General features: G+C 40.3%; 1 protein-coding gene across 6 annotated transcripts in view; it reads left to right on the top strand.

The window, feature by feature from the left end:
- The window catches only part of MAP7D2 (MAP7 domain containing 2), an 83,588-nt gene that overhangs the window by 35,375 nt on the left and 29,381 nt on the right, over positions 1–18,832 (top strand). For 5 of the 6 annotated variants that reach the window (XM_038135209.1, XM_038135189.1, XM_038135239.1 and 2 more), the window contains exons 2-3: positions 10,940–11,017; positions 14,225–14,388. In XM_038135209.1, the coding sequence (XP_037991137.1) occupies positions 10,940–11,017; positions 14,225–14,388 (242 nt within the window). Of the gene's footprint in view, positions 1–10,939; positions 11,018–12,621; positions 12,656–14,224; positions 14,389–18,832 lie in introns of all 6 variants that reach the window. The other variant, XM_038135179.1, reaches the window with a different exon arrangement.

Here is an 18,832-nt window from a genome sequence, read left to right as displayed (position 1 = left end):
GGTGCCTGCAGTGCCTGCTCCTGCACAGGAGTTCCCCTGAGCCAGGGCAGAGGCAGACTCTTCACAGCAGTGAAAGCTGCCCCTTGACTGGAATATTAACTCTGTCTCCCGACTTATTCCTCTGTGGGCCACGAAGGCCACTAAAGAAGGTAGGAGACACCAGTGCAAAGTGGAGTTTCCCTTCATCGTGTGTAGTGTTGCCAAACGTAGGGAAAGTTCAGATGGACTTTGACAGAAGCAGCTGAATACAGGATCTGGTCCCTGTGCTAAGCGCTCCTTACTGCAGAGGTTAGTGACCCACTGTGTTTTGATTGGCCTCTTTGTGTTGGCTTAAGTGTGCTGTCAGGCCTGTATTCAGTGCATGTTTTCATCTTAGCATATCATTTAAGCACTTTGCCTACAGTTTAGTCACTTTATATTCTGATTTATCCTTTAATTTTTTAGATTTTTGTAAATCTTTGTTAATGCTGCAAATTCTTACCCAGAAAAAGCCTTCTTTTAGAGATTTGAAAAAATTGGTGGATGCATAATCCACTCACCTCTCTTGTAGGGAAAGTTTGAGGTTGGTAAATTATCTTTATAATTCTGTAGGTTAAGAGCTCTATGAATAGTGTGATTTGTGTTCTGACTTTGCATAAACTGCTAATATAATTTATACTGGAACTCTGAATAATCCCCTGAGAAATTAGAGATTGAACAATGATGTATGTTTTGTGGTGCTAAAAAGGCAGACTTAACCTTTTTTACATTTGTTAAGGTATTGAATCTCCAAATAAATTCCACTTAAGAACATCAGTTCACATAACTCTTTCAAGGGGAGCAGAAACCTTCAGCCTTATTTGTGTGTCTGTCCATCTCCTTGCTGTCTCTTCCCTTGTAAAGTAATCTTCCAAGTACTAACCTAATAGATCTAAGGTCTTCTGTTTCCATAAAATGCAAACATTTTATGGAATGGAGCAGGATTTAGACAAGGGGGTGGGTCCCAACATGTCTCAGTTGTCACTGCTCCCTCACTGACCTGGACTCCTTCAACACCAGCCCCATGCACAGATGAGCTTGCCTGGGTCAGTGTTAAGGCAGTCTCTACTTTGGCATATTTCCTAGACTTTCCTAGACTTCTAGAAGCTCCAAATAATTCAGATCCTTTACTATAGTTCAAGGGTAAGAGTTGAATGAGGTTCTTGCTTTTGGAGCCTTGCCCTTCAGGAGGCTTGATTGCTTTCTAACAGAGGCGATTAACACTTCGTGTGCACAGTGGCCAATATTAAATTGTTGGACCAAGAACAGTCATAAGAAATGATTGTTCAGAGACGCATGCATATGTACAAAAGGATGTTTGTAAATGTGATATTTTTGTTCTCTGGGGCAGAGAGGTTGCCAGCGCATGGTCAGGTCTCAGCAGTGTCTTGCAGGTGGACTTGCATGCGCTGAAAGCTTCGTGCTTGGAATTCCTCGAGTGTCAGAAGCTCGCAGCTAAAGCACAAGTAGAAAAGTAAGCAGAAGTCCCAACAAGGACATTAGCTCTTGATGCAAGACCTAGAATGATTAGATTCTCAGATGAGACTGACTGCATAAATGACAGAGGGAAAAAATCAAGTTCTGTATTTAAAAGGGTATTTGAAGCCCACCACTAAATTATGTGCTTTATTAAGAATTATGTGTAGGGGCCAAGACTGGGGGATGCAAAACCAGGAGCTGTGTAGAATACACTTTGATGAATTGACATTGACCATAAACGTAGTTAAAACTGTATGTCCATACATAACATTATAAATATCCACTATGTTGGTATAGTTCATCTACTAAAATGCAAAAAAAACCAAAAAAACCCTTTGAAGCAAACATTTAATTGTTAAAGCTTTTCTTCCCTGTGAGGATTTACTGTGCTTGTTCCTAGAATAAATTGTTTTGATTTTGATAGTCAGTGGGTGTTCTCCCTGAAATAAATGGCTGGGAAATAGAATTAGTGTGAAGGACAGCAAAAGCAACATTTTAACTGTTGCTCCTGAACATAGCCAAGTCCACAGGGGGATGAAGTTCACTTGATCATGTGTGCTGTGGATTAATCAGCTTTGCTTTTTTTTTTTATTTTGGAAGCTTTTGCCAAATCACAGGGGAAAAGTGCTTTCTATGTCTGATGCTGGTAGCTGCTTCTATTTGGAGTAATACATTGTTTCAGCAATGCATGAGCTGTGGGTAGAGCAAAGTGGAGGTTATTTAGCTCAGTCCTTGATAGCTGCATGTCATGTTAGTAAGTCATCAACACTTTTTTTTTTTTTTTGATAGAGATATATATATATATAAAGGGAAAATTGCAAATGGATTCTTCTTTCATTAAATACTTTATATTCACTTTGCTGACCACAAAGAACAGAACAAAAGCATCCTGAAGCTTTCTCCAAATCTTCACTCATGGAGGACAGAGTATAGTGGTAGATGAAGGTAATGTTAAAAACTTAGTTTTACTATCTAGGGAAAAAATTCGACGTGCTGTGGTAATAAAGGACACGCTGGCAACACGTCATGCCTCCACAAGCATTGTTAGGAGTCAAGTGTGTTTTCTTGGTTCTCTAACTGTATCTTTGCTGCAACTCAGAGCAAATCCCAAAGCACCAGTGTCTCTTTTGCAGTTGCTATTAAATAAGACTTGAAATGAAAACAGGCCTAGTAAAAGGATCTGCAGAACCATCCCTGTACATACATGTGCAGTGGAAAGTTGATGGTTTATGTTGCACTGTACAAATTGCCATCTCCGAAGTGGTCATCCACCAAGCCCCTGTTGCCCAAGCGTGAGCCTTTTATTTTTAGATTTTTTTTGTTTTGTTTTATCATTTCTTCTGTGATTGTCTTAAATTTTTTTTTGAGAACAGTTTGTGAGAGCATACTAACAAATCCTTGTCATTTTCACTTCAGGCTCCAAAAGGAAACTTTCTGGCTGAAAGTTTAGAAGCAAGCTAGAAATTTCTGTCATGCTTTTGTTTGGGTACCTAGACATAGAGGTTAATTACCAATTTGATTATAAGATTTTTAAAAAATCTTTATTGGCTGTCCCATCTGCGGGCAGTCACTTTGCTGCAGAGATCCATGGCCTGCAGAAAGGCCGCAGTGGAAGGCAGGATGCACAGGGACTGCTGGGGTTTCCTCCAAAATGCTGTCCTGTGACCCTTGAGTCAGCTGAAATTAGAGATTTGCAGCTGCTATGGACTGGTGCTGTGAGCAGGAGCTCTGGCAGCACAAGAATGGCCTTCAGCAGTGCCTTGAGCTGGGCAGCTTGATGTGTTCCAGGTGACTGCCACAGTGGGAAAATCATTCCAGCTTCCCTCTTCTCCGTGAAGCAAAATTTGAATGCTGAGTGCTGATGTGGGGGTGCCTGGCCTGGGCTGGAGGCAGGACAGCCCCCCCTGCAGAGGGGAAGGTGACTGGGACTGCTTGGCCAAAGAGCCTGAGCATGAAAACAGGAGCTCAGCCCAGCGTTCTCCAGGTTACCTGGCTGCTCAGTCTGGAAGCTCTCTGTGTTGCAGAGATAATATTTGCAAGTACTGGCTCCTGCACCCCTTGGATTTCAATATGCAGCATGGGGGGCTGCTGTGAAGGTTGGAGCAAGTGTTGGGCAGGAGAATGAGCTGTGGTGCCCCTCAGTGCAGCTCAGCTCCTCACCCACCAAGGGCTGCCGAAGGCTTCTGCTGAAGCTCTTCCTGCTGGGCACAGGAGAGCCACCCAGGGCTCCCTTGGCTTTGGCTGCCTCTGTGCGCTTCAGCTGTCACTGGAGAGCGCAACACAGCAGTGACATTTGAAAAACCACCTAAGCATAAGATCACTATTCAGTGCCACACACCAGCAAAGCCAATTAACTTGAGCAGGAAGTGGGGTTTAATGTGCATTTGGGGATTACAAGCCAGTGGAGGTGGGAGAAATGGGTACTTACAGTTCCCATCTGCTCTGCTCGTGCTAAAAATATCCGAATTTCTCAGTGAGATGCTAGTGTTTCACTAAGCTCTGGTTATCTAATACCTAATAATCAATATATAACATCACCTGATGTTGATACATAGGTGTGTATTGTCAGTCCAGAAACACTTTTAATTGGAAATTGAATTGGGCTAGACTACACTATACACAGAAATACAGCTATAAATGTTCATGTGTGTTAAATCTGAGAGAAAGACACTATCAAGCACTGGTTAAACCTTTGGACTCCTTTCTGCCTGAGAGATTACAGAAGCACATAAATAAAACATCAGTGTAGAATACACATTGGACGCAGTGCTGCTGACTACACCTATGCACTATAGATCCAAAGCTTTTTTCCTTGTTCATTTTGGTAACAAAAAATGTTACAAATAAATGGCATTTTGATGTATATGTTCCTAAAATGAGGCTGTTCAGATTGAATTTTGTGTGATGGAGAGACAAATTTACATGATCCTATAAAGCTTCCCTTAGATAATTTGGGCAAAATAACTGTGAATGGAGGTTTATTGTCTTCCACTGAGGCTTTTTCTTGCAAATGTCAATAGTACAGTGAACCAGGCAGGTGGTGTCTTCAGTATTTATAGCTACTCTCCTTCCAAAAAATGAGTTTTTCATTCAGTATCATAGTACATGAGTGACAGGACCATTTTTTTCAGACTTGGGTGGGGTAAGCATGGGCTTCCTGATCCTAACAAGGTATTTCCATATCTCCTGTTTTAACACAAGTCATTCTGCTGGAGTCAGTGAAACTAGTCTGTGCAAGTTTATCAATGCATAAATTGCAAATACAAGTTGGGACTATTGCTAATAGTCTCCCCCTAAGGAGATAGGCAGCAAGTGAATGAAAGAGGAAAAGTATTTCAGCCATGGGAAAAAAAATTGTATTTGAAATGTTTATAGCTTTGGGGTTCACAGGTTTGCTTGTTGTTTTAGTGTAAAATTTCCAGCTAGTGCCACCTTGGCAAACCCTAGAAGTTTCAAAATGTTAATTGTGAATTAGAAACAGTATTTTTGGTGAGGTTTTTTTTGGTTGGTTTTTGTTGTTGTTGTTTGTTTGGGTTTGTTTGTTTGTTTTTCTCCTTTCCAGAATGCACAATATTTCCTTCTAGAGAGTTGCTGGACAGGCCATAGAAGGGAAGATCTTACCTATAGATGCCACATGAGTCTGGAGTCTTTGAAAAATATAGCTGTAAATGTTCACATGTGTTAAATCTGTGAGAAAGACATTGTCAAGAACTGGTTAAGCCTCTGGACTCCTTTCTGCCTGAGAGGTTGTGGAAGCACATGAATAAAACATCAGCGTAGGAAACGTGGACACAGTGCTGCTGCTTGGTATGGGCTGTGGGGGGGCTGTATAGCAGGGACCTGTTCAGTAAACTAAATAAATAATAACATTAGATTAATTATCTAGTGTTTTCATAAGTAAAAACGTTCTGCTAATGTATCTTACCATTCTCTGAGTGCTCTTGAGGTGCATCTGCTGTGTCTGCCTGATAGTGGAGTCTCCTTGGGGCACTGTTAGGACTGCACACACATTTGTACACAATCCCATGGAGCTAATTAGGTGTCTGTTGGCTCGTGCAAAACTTGAGAAGATCTGCCATTAATAATTTAGCAATTTTTCCCTCCCCATGTAGTAATTAAGATATTTATGTTAATATATGTGATCACAAAATTATGTATATATACTCTATGTATCATTTCAAGGTTATTTGCCAGCATTTTGGAGCAATTTCACCCTAAACTTAAATAAACATACCAGTAGGATACATTGTGCTACTGCAGTCTTTGTGTAAGTATGTTTTACAGCTGAAGTTCTTGATTCAAATGGAAAATCCAGGGTGGGGAGCAGGAGCATAAGGCAAGTGTCCTAGTTGTTTAACCAGAGCATGCAGTCCCCGACAGCTTCTCTGTTCTTATCTGCCAGGCCACCTCTCAGACAATTAGCCTGAGGTTCTGAAATGTCACTGTGTTTGGCAACTGTTTGTCTTTAATGACTTCATCCACTTAACATCTTTATAACAACAAATAACCATCCTGGTATTTTAATTAGACATAATGGACAATGCTCCTTTTTTTAAATTTTTTTTTTCTGGTTATATTTGAAATCCAGCCTGGCAAATCTAAAAATAAAAATCCAGCCTGGCAAATCTGGGGAAATTCTGATTCTTTGTATTAAGATTTTTGAATGCTATAGAATAGAGAGTTTTTTTAATTAAAGAAAATGTAGAAGAAGATAATTTTTAAAGAGGACGACAATCCACTAAATCTCACTGAACCTACCTGCAAAGCTCTTGTGGTGTTTGCATGTTGCCTCTACCTGAAAGCCTCTCAGCTATTTAATAATTAATTTAGGAAAAGTGCCTTTTGCCAATAGAAATTGCCATCCAGGTACAGTCACCTGCAGCTTTGTAACTAATTTTCCCCTCCAAGTATAGTTTATAGCTGAAAAACTGAACATTTCTTCAATCAGGGATACCCAGAGGGAAACGATGACAGGTGGAAAATGTCTGTTCATTATTGTCTCAAAGAACAGTCCTGAAGGAGACAAAGCAGGTTTTAGGGAGCAAAATGTCAATTTTATAGATGAAGATTGTTATTTGAAACAGCAGAGTTTGCCAGCAGTACAGTGGGTGCAAGTGCATGGTGTCCCAGGCAAGGCCACCCACTGGCAGAAACTGCATCCAAACTGGGAAATTTCACTAATTCAGCAGCATCAGTGCATACTGGGGCAAAGGTCTAAAAGTGCTGGACAGTGTCAGGTAGAATGGACAAAGGTCTAAATGTCTCGAATGGGATCACGCAGGATGGCCAAAGGTCTCGGTGTGAGGAACACTGTTACGTAGAGCTGGTCTCAGATGCCCAGCTGACATTTCTTCTGTCAGGGTGCCTAACAAGGGCTTTGATATCTGCTGTGTGTAAATATATTGTGAAACCAAATACCGTGGGGTATTAGATGGGGGTGTGGGTTCAATAACAAAATGGAAAAAAATAGAAATTAATAGAGACCTTACCTGCTGACAATTGCTCGGGTGTGAATTTCAGGAGACGAGATGCCCTAGCAGCCTGTTGGTCCTTTTGAAATATAGTCTCAGCTTCCAATAACCTAATAGTCCTGCTTGGTACTTGTTTTCTCACCAAAAGCAGGATATGGATTTCAAAAGACAGAACTTGCTATGTCTCATCAGGAGAGGACAGCCTTCCTCTGTTTTGAGCAGCCACCAGGAGGCTTTCACAAGCAGCATGTGGAGCAGTGTGTGTGGGCATGTTCTGGCACTGTTTCATCAGTCTGAATAGGCTTGCCTTGCCCATAAAAAAGGGGTTGAAGCAGTGATTAACATGTTGGGCTTTACTTCTGTGAATATTTTCAAGTAACATGGAAGTATTGAAGGAATCCTGCAGCATCAGTTGTTACATTATTGCTGCAGGTCTGCTGCTGACATTCAAACTGGTTTTACATTATGGTCTTTTTCTTTAGAAATGCTCATTGTAACAAAGTCCCCGATGAACAGCTGGCCCTCCTCAATTAAAAAATGAGGCACAGTCTCAAGGAATTAGCCCAGTGCCTAGGTACATGCCTTAGAGAGTGGGGACTCTGTGCAAAGGACTTTTGGGGAGGGCTGCGAGGCAGAGTAATTAGAAGCAATTTGTACGTGTGCATTTCCTGAGAGTAAAATCTTGGATGCTATTATTTGAGCAGTTTCCCTATTCCTCTGCAAGTCTGGGAATAAACGTTTATTAGAGAATTTTCTGCCAGTATCCCTTTGTATTCATTACTGTGGTTGGCAGAAGAACAACAGCCAGCCTGCCTTTACATCCTGACTCTTAAACACGTTGTTAGCTGTTACGTGCCTCTCTAAGTGAGGGATCAGAGGCTTAGCTGTAAATATGAGGGAGGCTCAGGATAAAGCTGCGTACACAGACTTAACCCGAGGTCACAGCTCAGTGAGAGCGGTTTTTTATTCATTCAGACCTTCCCTGCCCTCTGCTGGCAGCTCCCTGTTCGGGACAGGGATGCCCTTACGCCATTCCCGGGATAGTTACCTGTGCCAGCTTGCTGCTTGCAGTCTGCTTTGCCAAACGGCGTTTAAATTCCTGGCATTAATGAAATTCCTTGCCACAGCTAACTGCTGTGCCCACTGCTTTTATAATGTTATATGAAGATACATAAAGTATCTTTTGGCCTTTGAAAGTCATCTCAATGTACGAGCTATCTCCCAGGGATCAGTTATTCTGTCCTTCAAAACTGTATTTACTTTCTGAAGTAAAGTTACTGATTTTTGGCAGGCATGCTGATTCGCAAAGTCAAGAACTTGAGTTAAGAAATGCCAGCGCTGAGGATGCCTGTGCTATTTTAATGCTACTCTTGCCATCTTGTGTTTGATGCCTGTATGTATTAGAATGCAGTTTTCCTCTACTGGTTTTTTAGTGGGTTGGTTGTTTTTTTTTTTTCCATGTTGGTGTGTTGCATATGTAATGAACAGTAATTCCATCTAGTTTCACCTATGACGTAGCCAAGTGTGGAATGCTGTTCTCCAAAAAGCCTTCAGGTATAGTTTTGTCTACTTTCCAGTTTCTGAAAGAAAGTGCAAGAAGCACTAATAACTTTGAACTTGGTTCAACTCTTATTCACTGAATGAAAAAGCAAAGGGACCTAAAAGGAGAAAATGTAATATCTATGTAATAACAGGCAAAATAAAGATTGTGCAGACTGTTTCAATTTGGATACATTCTTGTTTTTTTAATATGTGACATTACAACCTTAATAATATTTTAGTATTTCCTGAATTGGGTTGAGATATTTAAATGCTTGAGAAAGCCAACCTGAAAATTTGTGCATCAGCTTTGGATAGCAATGGGGTTGTGAGCAAGGCTTTTAGATCCTCTTTTACCAGTTCTGTTTGTGAAGCAATCAAAGTAGAGATGAGCTAGCTGTGATTTTATAGATAGGCATAATGGGATGCATTTTTGCTGGTGGATTTCTGAGATAGTTACTGTAAGCCAGGAGAGTGATGAGAATCAGTGCAGGATTTTGTGAAGGTAGTTCATGGACATGAACTCTCTTGCTGTTCCTCTCCATCCCTCCATTTATCGCCATTCCAATTCCTGTACTTTAGGTTCCACATCTCCACCTGAGTTACATCCTTTGCCACAGAAGACCTTAACTCGTGCCTCTGCTTGTTTCTTTCCCTTACTCCAGCCTCCTTGTTCCCAAGCTCAGACTTCCATCTTTGGGCTCTTGATGCATCAGGATTTCACATCCCTCTGCTGCTTCTAGCCTGAGTTGTAGGTTTCATGTTTGTTTGACTTTGAGACCACTGAAAAATTTTCCACTGGAGCTGTAAAATACCTATGCTGATTCACCTTCTTGGCTACTTACTGCAGGCCCCTTCAAACCTTTGCCATGGCTGCTTTACTGAGCTGCCTCCTCTTGTCTCCTTCTTCCCTGACAAATCTGAAAATAAATGTCAGCCAAGTGACCAAACAAGTGAACTAGTATGGAAGTAGGGTGAGTCTTTGGTAACAAATAAATAAATATGTATTTGACCCACAATTTGAGTTGTAATTAACCATCTGGGAGCTATAATCACATTTTTCCAGGGGCCTGGCTGCCTTCAGGTAGTTGCGGTCTGTGTGTGCTGAGGAGGATTAGAGATGGTCTTTGAAGGTGATGCTTGGGGAAAAAGCAAGCTGTTATTGTGATGGGGGACAGCTGAGACCCTGCCTTTGTCACCAGGGGCCACTGAGGCTGCCTTTCAGTGTTCCTACAGAACTGTGCATTTTATAGAAAGGCGCTTCCTATGCAAAATCCTTGCTCCCACAGACAGGATTCCTCTGGAAAGGAACCTGCAATGTGACTTTTCAGGAAGGTAGCTGGGGTTACAGTCTCTGTAATTTTTCCATTCATATTTATCTGATGAAATTAACAAGTGCAGTTCTCAGAGCAAAAGGAAGGGGACTTAATTAGAATTCAGTAACTCAGTAGGGAGCCCAGATAATGACTGCAAATGATGTAAACTGTGCTGTGAGACACCATGCAGCACTGCTTAGACCTCAGGAGATCCTGAGCAGAGAGGGAAGGGAGGGCACTGGAAGCCCTGCCAGCTGTTTTAAGAGGATGCCATCCCCTGGATGGTCTGTCAAGGCACTCATTGGTGGCCTTTCTCCTGCTGTTGCATGAGGTCCATATTAGGTCCCTTTGATGCTTGTTCCAGGGCATGCAGGCAGGTGACCCCGAGGCACCTGGTGTGTCACACTCTGCCTTCCTGCCTCCTTAAATTGGGCTTTTCAGCTGCTCATGCTGTGCAAAGAGCTGAGGTGTCTGGATCCAGGTACAAAATATCCTTAGGCAACCTCGTCCCAAACAAGTATCTTACTTTTAGATACCAACTCCAGGAGGAAACAAAGTATTTCCTGCCTGGGAAAGAGGGCAGGAGGGCTGCTGCTTCTGTAGCTTCATCCAGCAGTAATTGCTGGTGCTGAAATGCTGAGCAAGCAAGGAAAGTGGGGGCTGTGGTCAGACATAATATAGAGGCTGGGACTCCATGTAGCTGCTTACTGCTTTTCTGAGCTACCTTTTTCTATCTAGCCAAAACATTTAAAATGAGCTTATTAACAAAGACAAATGCGTGTTAATTGCATCCTTACCATTTTTCCCAAGGAAGTTTCAGGTTCTGAAACAAGCACTGGCAGCATGCTTGTTTGCTCTGACAAGAGGAGTCAGGCATTTCCACTGAGGAGCCGTGCTTGGAGTTCAGCAGTAGGTGGGAAGCTGTGTTCAAGAGGTACCCAAATCCCAGCTCGTTAACCCGCCCGCATACAAGAGCAAAATTGGTTTTGTTTTTGCAGTTGTTAAATGCAGCAGTTATGAATTCTTTTTGATGGATTCTTTTAATTTCTTTTGGATCCTTCTTTAGTTTTTCTTAACAGCTTTTTAAGGCTTTTTTTTCTCTCCCTCTGTCTTCAGCTATTGATGGATTTCTAAAAACTGATGAAAGACAAAGACTGGCAAAAGAAAGAAGAGAGGAAAGGGAGAAATACCTTGGTAAGTTGGCAGGAGGTGTATCTATTATTTATATGTACCTTTTAATAGGCTTAACTAACTAACAAGCATTTCTTGTGTTCTGATTTTTAAATCTTGTGGTTCAGTCTGTTCCTGGTCTTTACCACTTCTTTTAACTTAAATTATAAAAAATAATCTTTTTGCATTTCCAGTCAAATATTTAGTATTTTATATTTACAAGTTGACTTTCTTCTTTGATTTGTGTGCCTTTGAATATAGGTTTATGTTCAAGGTACTGCTGTTATGATCCTGGTTTGTGAAAATCCCAAATAATCCTTGAATAATACTCAGAATAATATGTAGGATGATTTGATAACCTCAATTTTAATCTCTTTGGTTTTAGCCATATTGAAATAGGTAATAGAGTTAAGTGCAGCGTTAAAGTGTGTACTTTTCTGTAAGTTGTAAAATGGTTAATTTTTCAGGAGAATGCTAACAAACATTCTTCGTTTCCTGAATAATATAAACAATTATTTCAGATTTTGTTTAAAACAATCAGTTATTTTTAATCTATTTATCTGACCAGGGAAATGTTGAGAGAATTGTAAAATAGATATGTAAAAAGTATAAATATATATTTAAGGGGAGTGGGTGTATACACAATTAAAATATAGATATATGTGTGTGTATACAAATACACATAAATGAAACTTTCTGTTTGACATTGATTTAGACTTCCTATAGTTCTCTGTGTTTATAAAAAAGTGTTAAATAGTTGACTTCACTTCTCCTCATTGTAATGACAAGAAAGATCAGTAGCACTGTTTCTAGAGATAACCTCACAATAGCTAGCAGAAGGAATTGTCAATGTTTTATGATTTTTGTAAAATTTAAGGTAAGCATATATTTTGAGGAAATGTTAACTAAACAAGTATGGGCACCTGTCAAAAGAATCATAGGAAAATACTGTCTTTCTTGCAATAAATAAACAAACTGTTGACCATTTCTTTGCAAAGTCTGGGGCTTGAGACCAGTGACTTGATATTTTTCATTACCACGGGCTTGATCAGCTCAATTCCTTTTGGTAGTTCTGGTGAAAATCTGCTGCTCTTCAGTACTTAACCTTGCCCATACTTCTGTCTCTCTGGGACTTACTGCTCTTCCAGGTATGCTCAGTGTAGGCTATTCTCTTCTTTCCTCCTGATTATCCCTTCTTTTCTGGTTCCCAAGAAAGTGATATGATGATTAGATTGGAAAGGAACTTGGAGTAGAAGAGATGAAAAGGAAACTGAAACCTGGAGATTTTGGGAATGGTCGGCCCAGGGGATTTGGAAGGCGGTGTCTGCAATTTTCTCCCAGACATCATATATGCCTCCTGGTATTTCTTAAAACCATTTCTGTAATGGGGAGCTTTGAGTTTTGGTCACAGTTTGATTGTGAGAATTTTCTTTTAGAAGTTCAGAAAAAAGCAGCATGTTCCCCCAAGGATCAGATCTTTAAGCAGTCAGCAGGTACTGTATGAGCAATATGAAGTAACTTTTTCACCTGAGCCAAAGCTCATTAATCGGTGGTTTAAGCATCCCTAAACTAAGCAACAAGAATTGTATGTGTCCATGATGAACAGAATTGTTTACTTCTCTGTCCAGAATCAGTCCCAGGTTTCACCTACTTACTCAGAAGGTAATCTTAGCACAATCTCTGGACACCTCACTTTATTTTTGGTTTTTATGAACTCCAGCATGCTTTGTCACCTGCTCTACCTGATGTGGCTAGCAGTTGGAACAATTCATGCCTGGTCACTTGGTATCCACTGTCTCTGAGGTATGACAAATCTGAACTTCATGCATTCAATCCAGGTTCACTGCATCACTGCCACTCCCCTCATACTGCCCTGTCTTGAGTGGGGAGGATGAGTGGATTTTCACAGGACAGAAGGGGAAGAAAACATCAACTGTATTTTTAACTAGAATAAGCTAGAAAGTGTTCTGGAAAGCAGGCTGGATTTGAGGAATAAGTATTGTAGAAGGATTCTGTATTCTAGGGAAAGAAATGGAATGTTGGAAAAGGATCTGGGTGTTGGGAAGACTCTGGCTTTCACCCAAGAGAGTGAGGATGGATTGGGGGTAAGAGGGACAGAAAGTCACAGCTGTGGTTAAAGAGCCTGGGGGCAGGAGCTGAGGGAAAAAGGCTGATCTGAGAAGAAGCATTTGGAATGGCTGGACAACAGCCTAGGAACAATGGGAATTAGAAGGGTGATGATGTGCTGCAAAAGGAAACAGGAACTGAAGAAACATAGGCATAAGTAAGCAGAGGCTTGAGTGAGCAGGAAGAAGGACTAGCTCTTGTATAAACAGTGTTAATTCTGGTTTTCCCTGACTTTCAAGTTCTTAGCCTAGCAATATTCCTTCTTTGATATTGGCTGTATGTGTGTTGGTATGTGACACTACTGGCTTGTGTGTATATAGGCATGCTTACAGACCTCCTCTTTCCTGCCTTTTTATGGAATACACTTGCATGGGAAATGGATTTTTCCTCTCAATTTGCCACGTTAAATCCTGCTACTTGTTCTATGTACACCTGAAGCAACAGTCCAGTATGTATTGTTGCAGTCTGAGTTTCTGAAACATCAGGGTAATGTCCCATGAAGATTATTGCTCCAGTTGGAATAAACAGCTGGGCAAAACCTCAGTAACATAAGTAATTTTTTTTTCATATGAAAAGGCAGAAGTGGGTCAAGATGTTGTACCAAATAATGAGCTGAAAGATGTATTTTCAAAACTTCATAGAAAACATAGCATATGTTGTTTACATGTCTCTATTTTAAAGGCAGCTCTGTAACAAGAAGCACAGTTTTAAAGAAGTCCCAAGGGCTTTTGCTTCAACCTATACAGCTGATTTCCTCCAAAGATTACTAGGAACAGTATGCCTGAAAAAATAATTTGGTTTTAATCTTCAGAGGGACTTGAAACATAAAAAAAATTGCTAAATTGTTCTGTACACTGTTTTTTTACATAGATAAGCTGATAAACTGGCACCTTGTGTACAAGGGCTTCCCTATTTATGTATTAAACAAATTGCTTAGATTTACTGATCATTTCAGTACTTCTGTGCACTATATTTTTAATCTCAGTTGACTAAAACCCTGTGTACTTCTATTTGTTGTTTTACACTATTGTTTCATGTCACCAAATAATTTTAAAATAGAAGAAAATTTGCATGATGTGAAATGCACCTTTTTCTCTGCACAAGCTGCTAGGGAGCAGCAGATACTGGAGAAGGAGAGAAGAGCAAAGCTTCAGTATGAAAAGCAAATGGAGGAGCGGTGGAGAAGACTGGAGGAGCAGAGGCAGAGAGAGGAGCAGAAGAGAGCAGCTGTTGAAGAAAAGCGGAGACAAAAGCTTAAAGAGGAGGAGGTGAGGTCCACTGGGAGATGTATGGCAGCACTGAACAAGGCTGAATATTGACATGCATTAAATGATGGGGGGTGGGAGCAGGACTGGAGACATGTGAGCAGTTACTGCAGGAGCTGCAGAGCACATCACCACAGCTGTAAGTAGTCTACTGCTGTACATCAAAAACACTTTCCAAAACAGTTTTTTAAAATTTTTGTCTGATCTCTTGGAATAATCATCTACTACTGCTAACATATCTGGGACTCTGATTGTCAAATATAAAGTCCTTAAAGATGAGTGTTTCCAAAAAGGGAAAGATTCTTCTTACTGTTCTGTTTCCTGCCCATGAAAAAGAAATAATGTGTTGTTCCACTTTTCCTCAGTGACAGAAACTCAGAAATTTGTACTTAAAGCAGTGAAGAATCTAGGCTGTTTTCAAATTCTAACATAAAACAGAATCACATGTTTTTAAGCATCTTCATGCCCTTCCTGTCTTCTGTGCTCCCTGCTGAGATCATTTAAGGTTCTTTTTTTGCTCTAGTGAGTCCAATTTCTGCTACAGCTCTCTGAATGCAGGGTGTGTGTGTATATCTCTGCATGACATTATGTGGAGAACACTAGCACTGCTACCCGCAACTGATAAAGAATTAATGATTTTTGGGAAAGGGAGCAGTGGTTTAAAAAAAAAAAAAGAAAGAAAATATTTCCTCAATTCCTAGATAAAAAAAGCTTTAGAAATCCACAGTTCTTAACCTCCACTTTTCTGCCCCCTGTGCTTTCATCAGAATAACTTTGCAAAACAGGTAAAACACTTCTGCATGATTTCACAATAACATACATCTCTTCATTGAATTTTTTTTTGATTTTTCACTTTACTTGAAGAGAAGATTGTATCGTGTCATTTGTCATTCAGCTTTAACATACTCATTGTATGTAATGGCAGAGAAATAATTTTAAAATATTTTGTTATGTGTTTTGTTTCAAATTCTTTTAAGAAAAGTGGGAAAAAGCTGAAACAAAGGGTAGGGGGTCTCTCTCTTGTGGTAACAGCATTGAAGTCATGTGCTCCTTCCCCAGCATTTCCTGCTGTAATAACCTTCTGCAGCCAAGCAAAATCAATTCCCTTTGTGAGGGTTGTAAGGGGACGGGGCAAGTACAAAAACATCCAAAACCCTGTCCTCAAAATTTTCAGCAGAGCAGGACAGAAAGGGGGAGAGGTGTAGAAAGAGTGTCCACCAGCTTTCCCTGCTTTTGTGGTTTGCATTTGCTGGGGAAACGAGAGCAGAGTTGTTGGATGTGGGAGGCGGTGGCAGGTCACACCCAAGGTGTCAGTTTAGTGGGGGCCGACTCCATCTCCTGTAGTGGCCTCCATTACTTCCCCAGAGATGGGCATTAGAGGCTGAGCAGGCTGTGATGCTGTTCCCAAGCACCAGTGAGCCTGTTCCAGCTCCCCAGGACACTGCACGGGTGAGGGCAGGCTTCTGTAATGGCGAGGGACAGGCTGATTCCCAGCGATCAGTCATAACGTGAGTACCACTCCCAGCTCTGCTCACCAGGCCAGTCCTTCATGCTTAAAGTGTCCAAAGTCATTTTTGGAAGCTAAAGCAGGCCTGGGTCTGGATTCTTTCCCTTTCCTTTCTACCCTTCTCCTCCCCCAGGCTGAAGAACCTGAGAGAAGGGCAGGAGGACAGGACAGGATGCTTGCTTGTTTGGGGATGGATTAAACCTGTGGGAGGAAACTTCAGGAGCCACTGAAGGAGAAGAGAGTGCACAGTGGAATAATCTATAGAACGGAAGAGTGAGAGAAGAAGGAAAATGGGAACAGGAGGAATCATCACCTCCTAGCTTCCCTTCACAGTTTCTGGTCCCTCATTTCTCAAATTCTGTTTGAATTCTACTAAAGGAACTGCCAGTTTAGTCCCACCTTTCCCCAGCCCTTGCTCTTGTGATGAGCCCTTCAAACTCTGTGTGCATAATAACAGTGGATATCTGAGTAAGGACAGTGATGAACTTGGAGCTCCCTGGGCATTGTGAGTTACTCAGTGCCTGTGAGTAATTTTGGCCATTTAAGACTGTCTTTACTGGAAGAGCTTTGAACATGTATTTCCCCCACCTGGGGTGTTGGGGGTGTGTGTGCCCCTGCCAGTGAGCCAATGTGTGCTGCTCCATCTTCTCAGTGTTTCTCCTTTTAAGACCAGTTCACACTAGCTGGGTACTGGAGCTCCCATTTTACTTGCTCGTCAGCTGTCTGAAATGACAAGTAGAGATTTTCTTCCTTGCTCTCTTTCTTACTGGTTGTCCTTCATAGTTTCCCTGAATTATTTTTCCTTGTTTTTTAAACAGAGCAGACAGTAGTGCACGTTCATGATAGGAAGAGGTGATGTAAATCTCTCTCTACAAAATATTGTTGTTGCATCTGAAAGAATCTGAGAGGAATAGATCTTAACAAACTGTGGAGACTTGTTGGCTCCTACATCAGAGCATCCTGTGCTTGACAGTTTTGCTTGCAAAGGACTTCTAAAGAGGTGGCTAAAATTTGATTTATTTTGCTTAGTTTTCCCCCTCTACAATGCCAGATAAGGGACAGTGGTTTTAAAATCTCTCTTGGTAGAAATCAAGGTATTCTGTCAGAGTTCTTTGGGGCAGCTGGAGGTTGTTGCAGAGCACAGTGAAAGTGTCAGATTCTTCAGAAGGAATGAATAAATAATGTTTAGAAATTATTCTGTCTATATTGACTGCATCTTTCTTATCTATAGAGGTCTTCAGTATCACTGCCCTTCCCTTTGTCTTACTTTTAAAGGTGTGCACTTCTTATAGTAAAAGCAGCCTTGAGGAAAGCAGTGTGTTCTTCTACAGAAGTGATTTAAAAGCTTCTTTTAGCAAGGAGCTAGACAAAAGTAAAGCTAATCCTTTTTCAATTGAAGTAATTATTTTCATTTTCCTGTCTTGAACATCCATGTAACTTGGAAATACCTTGTAAATAGATGTCTAGCTATACACAGGTTATTGGCAAGAGATTGTTTGGTGCATGCGCACTATTTGTTACATTTGTAAAAAGTATGTGCTTAGACACAAAAGAGTGAAAAACTCTCAAGATGTTGTAGCTTTAATTGCTTCCTGTACTCCAGTCCAAAGATGAAGCCAATTGATAATCTCAGGAAACAGTGAGCTTACATACAGTGCTATATATAAAGTGAGGAAGAAGAGATGGTTTGGGGCTCTTTCAGATGTTTGTCTTGCAGATATAAGGAGATTGGTTTAGAATTATTTGCACAAATTATTTTAAGTCATAATACTTGAAACATTATTTTTTCCTTGGCACATCTGTTATATTTTACTCAGAAAAAAGGAAAAAAATTATTTGTGACAAAACAAGTCATTTGGCTAAGTTTTGAGGAGTGGGTTTTTGTTTGTTTTTAATTCAGACAGTACAAGTGCTTATTCTACTGCCCAGGCTGAGGAAAACTTGCATAAATAATTGGATTTTGGGAAGTAATGTATATTTTAGATGTTAGCAGTAGATGGCTCTCTCTTGTGATTTTATTCATTCTTAGTTTAACCTACATGCAGTTCTTGTGCATTATAAGATTTTTTGTGCAAAAACTCACTATATCTTGAGAGCAGACATTGTTTCCTCTATCTGTAGCTGTTAGAGTTCCAAAATGAGATCACATGCATAGTCTGATATGATTTCAAGAAGGTGCTTCACCTATAACATAGACTGGGAGGGTTTTCTGCATTGTTTGCTGATGAAGGAAAGCTTTGTCTTGTGGTTTAGTTTTCATCATGGAACAAATTATTAATGTATGAGTTGTTTATGCTATGCTTGCTTATCTCTTACTATTTTCTTTGGCTTTTTAGTTTTGTGCCAACTTAAAATGTTTTTTAATAACTATCCTTTCTTTGTGAAAAGCAGCCTTTGTATTGCTCTTTATCTAACCTATATCTGCAGAGGTTTTGTGAGTTTGAATAAGTATATTCTATAGTGCTCTAATGAAAGGCTCTTTGCAAATGAAAATGAATGATCCTTTCCAAATAATCTAACTGAAGATTTCAACCTCTGATTGTAGGTAGCATGGGCTTTCAAATGTGTATGAAATGTCATTTAAATTCTTTAATCTATTTCAACATGAATTTTATTCTGGAAACCATATTTTGATAGTAGGTGGTATAAGTGTATTCTGTGGTTTGCAAACTATAGAGTATTGCTTACTCCGAGCATTGTTAAAAACCCCCAAACAAGACAGCAAACAGAAATAATTTAAACATGACTGCTTTAATCTTATATTTTTTGATTAATGAATAACAATATTCATTGTTATTCCCAGAAATGGGAAAAAAAAAGGTTCCTTGTAAGAGTATGCTTTAATGAGAAAGAAATAGGAGGGTGATTTTCCTTGGTAAAAAAATGTGAGTAGAAAGATAGATTGGAGCAAGCTGCATAGCAGAAGAAAGTGGTGAAAAG

Source organism: Motacilla alba, chromosome 1, assembly GCF_015832195.1.
Source record: "Motacilla alba alba isolate MOTALB_02 chromosome 1, Motacilla_alba_V1.0_pri, whole genome shotgun sequence".
Taxonomy (NCBI): domain Eukaryota; kingdom Metazoa; phylum Chordata; class Aves; order Passeriformes; family Motacillidae; genus Motacilla; species Motacilla alba.
The sequence above is the reverse complement of the archived record's forward strand: the minus strand, read 5'-3'. Positions and strand labels throughout refer to the sequence as shown.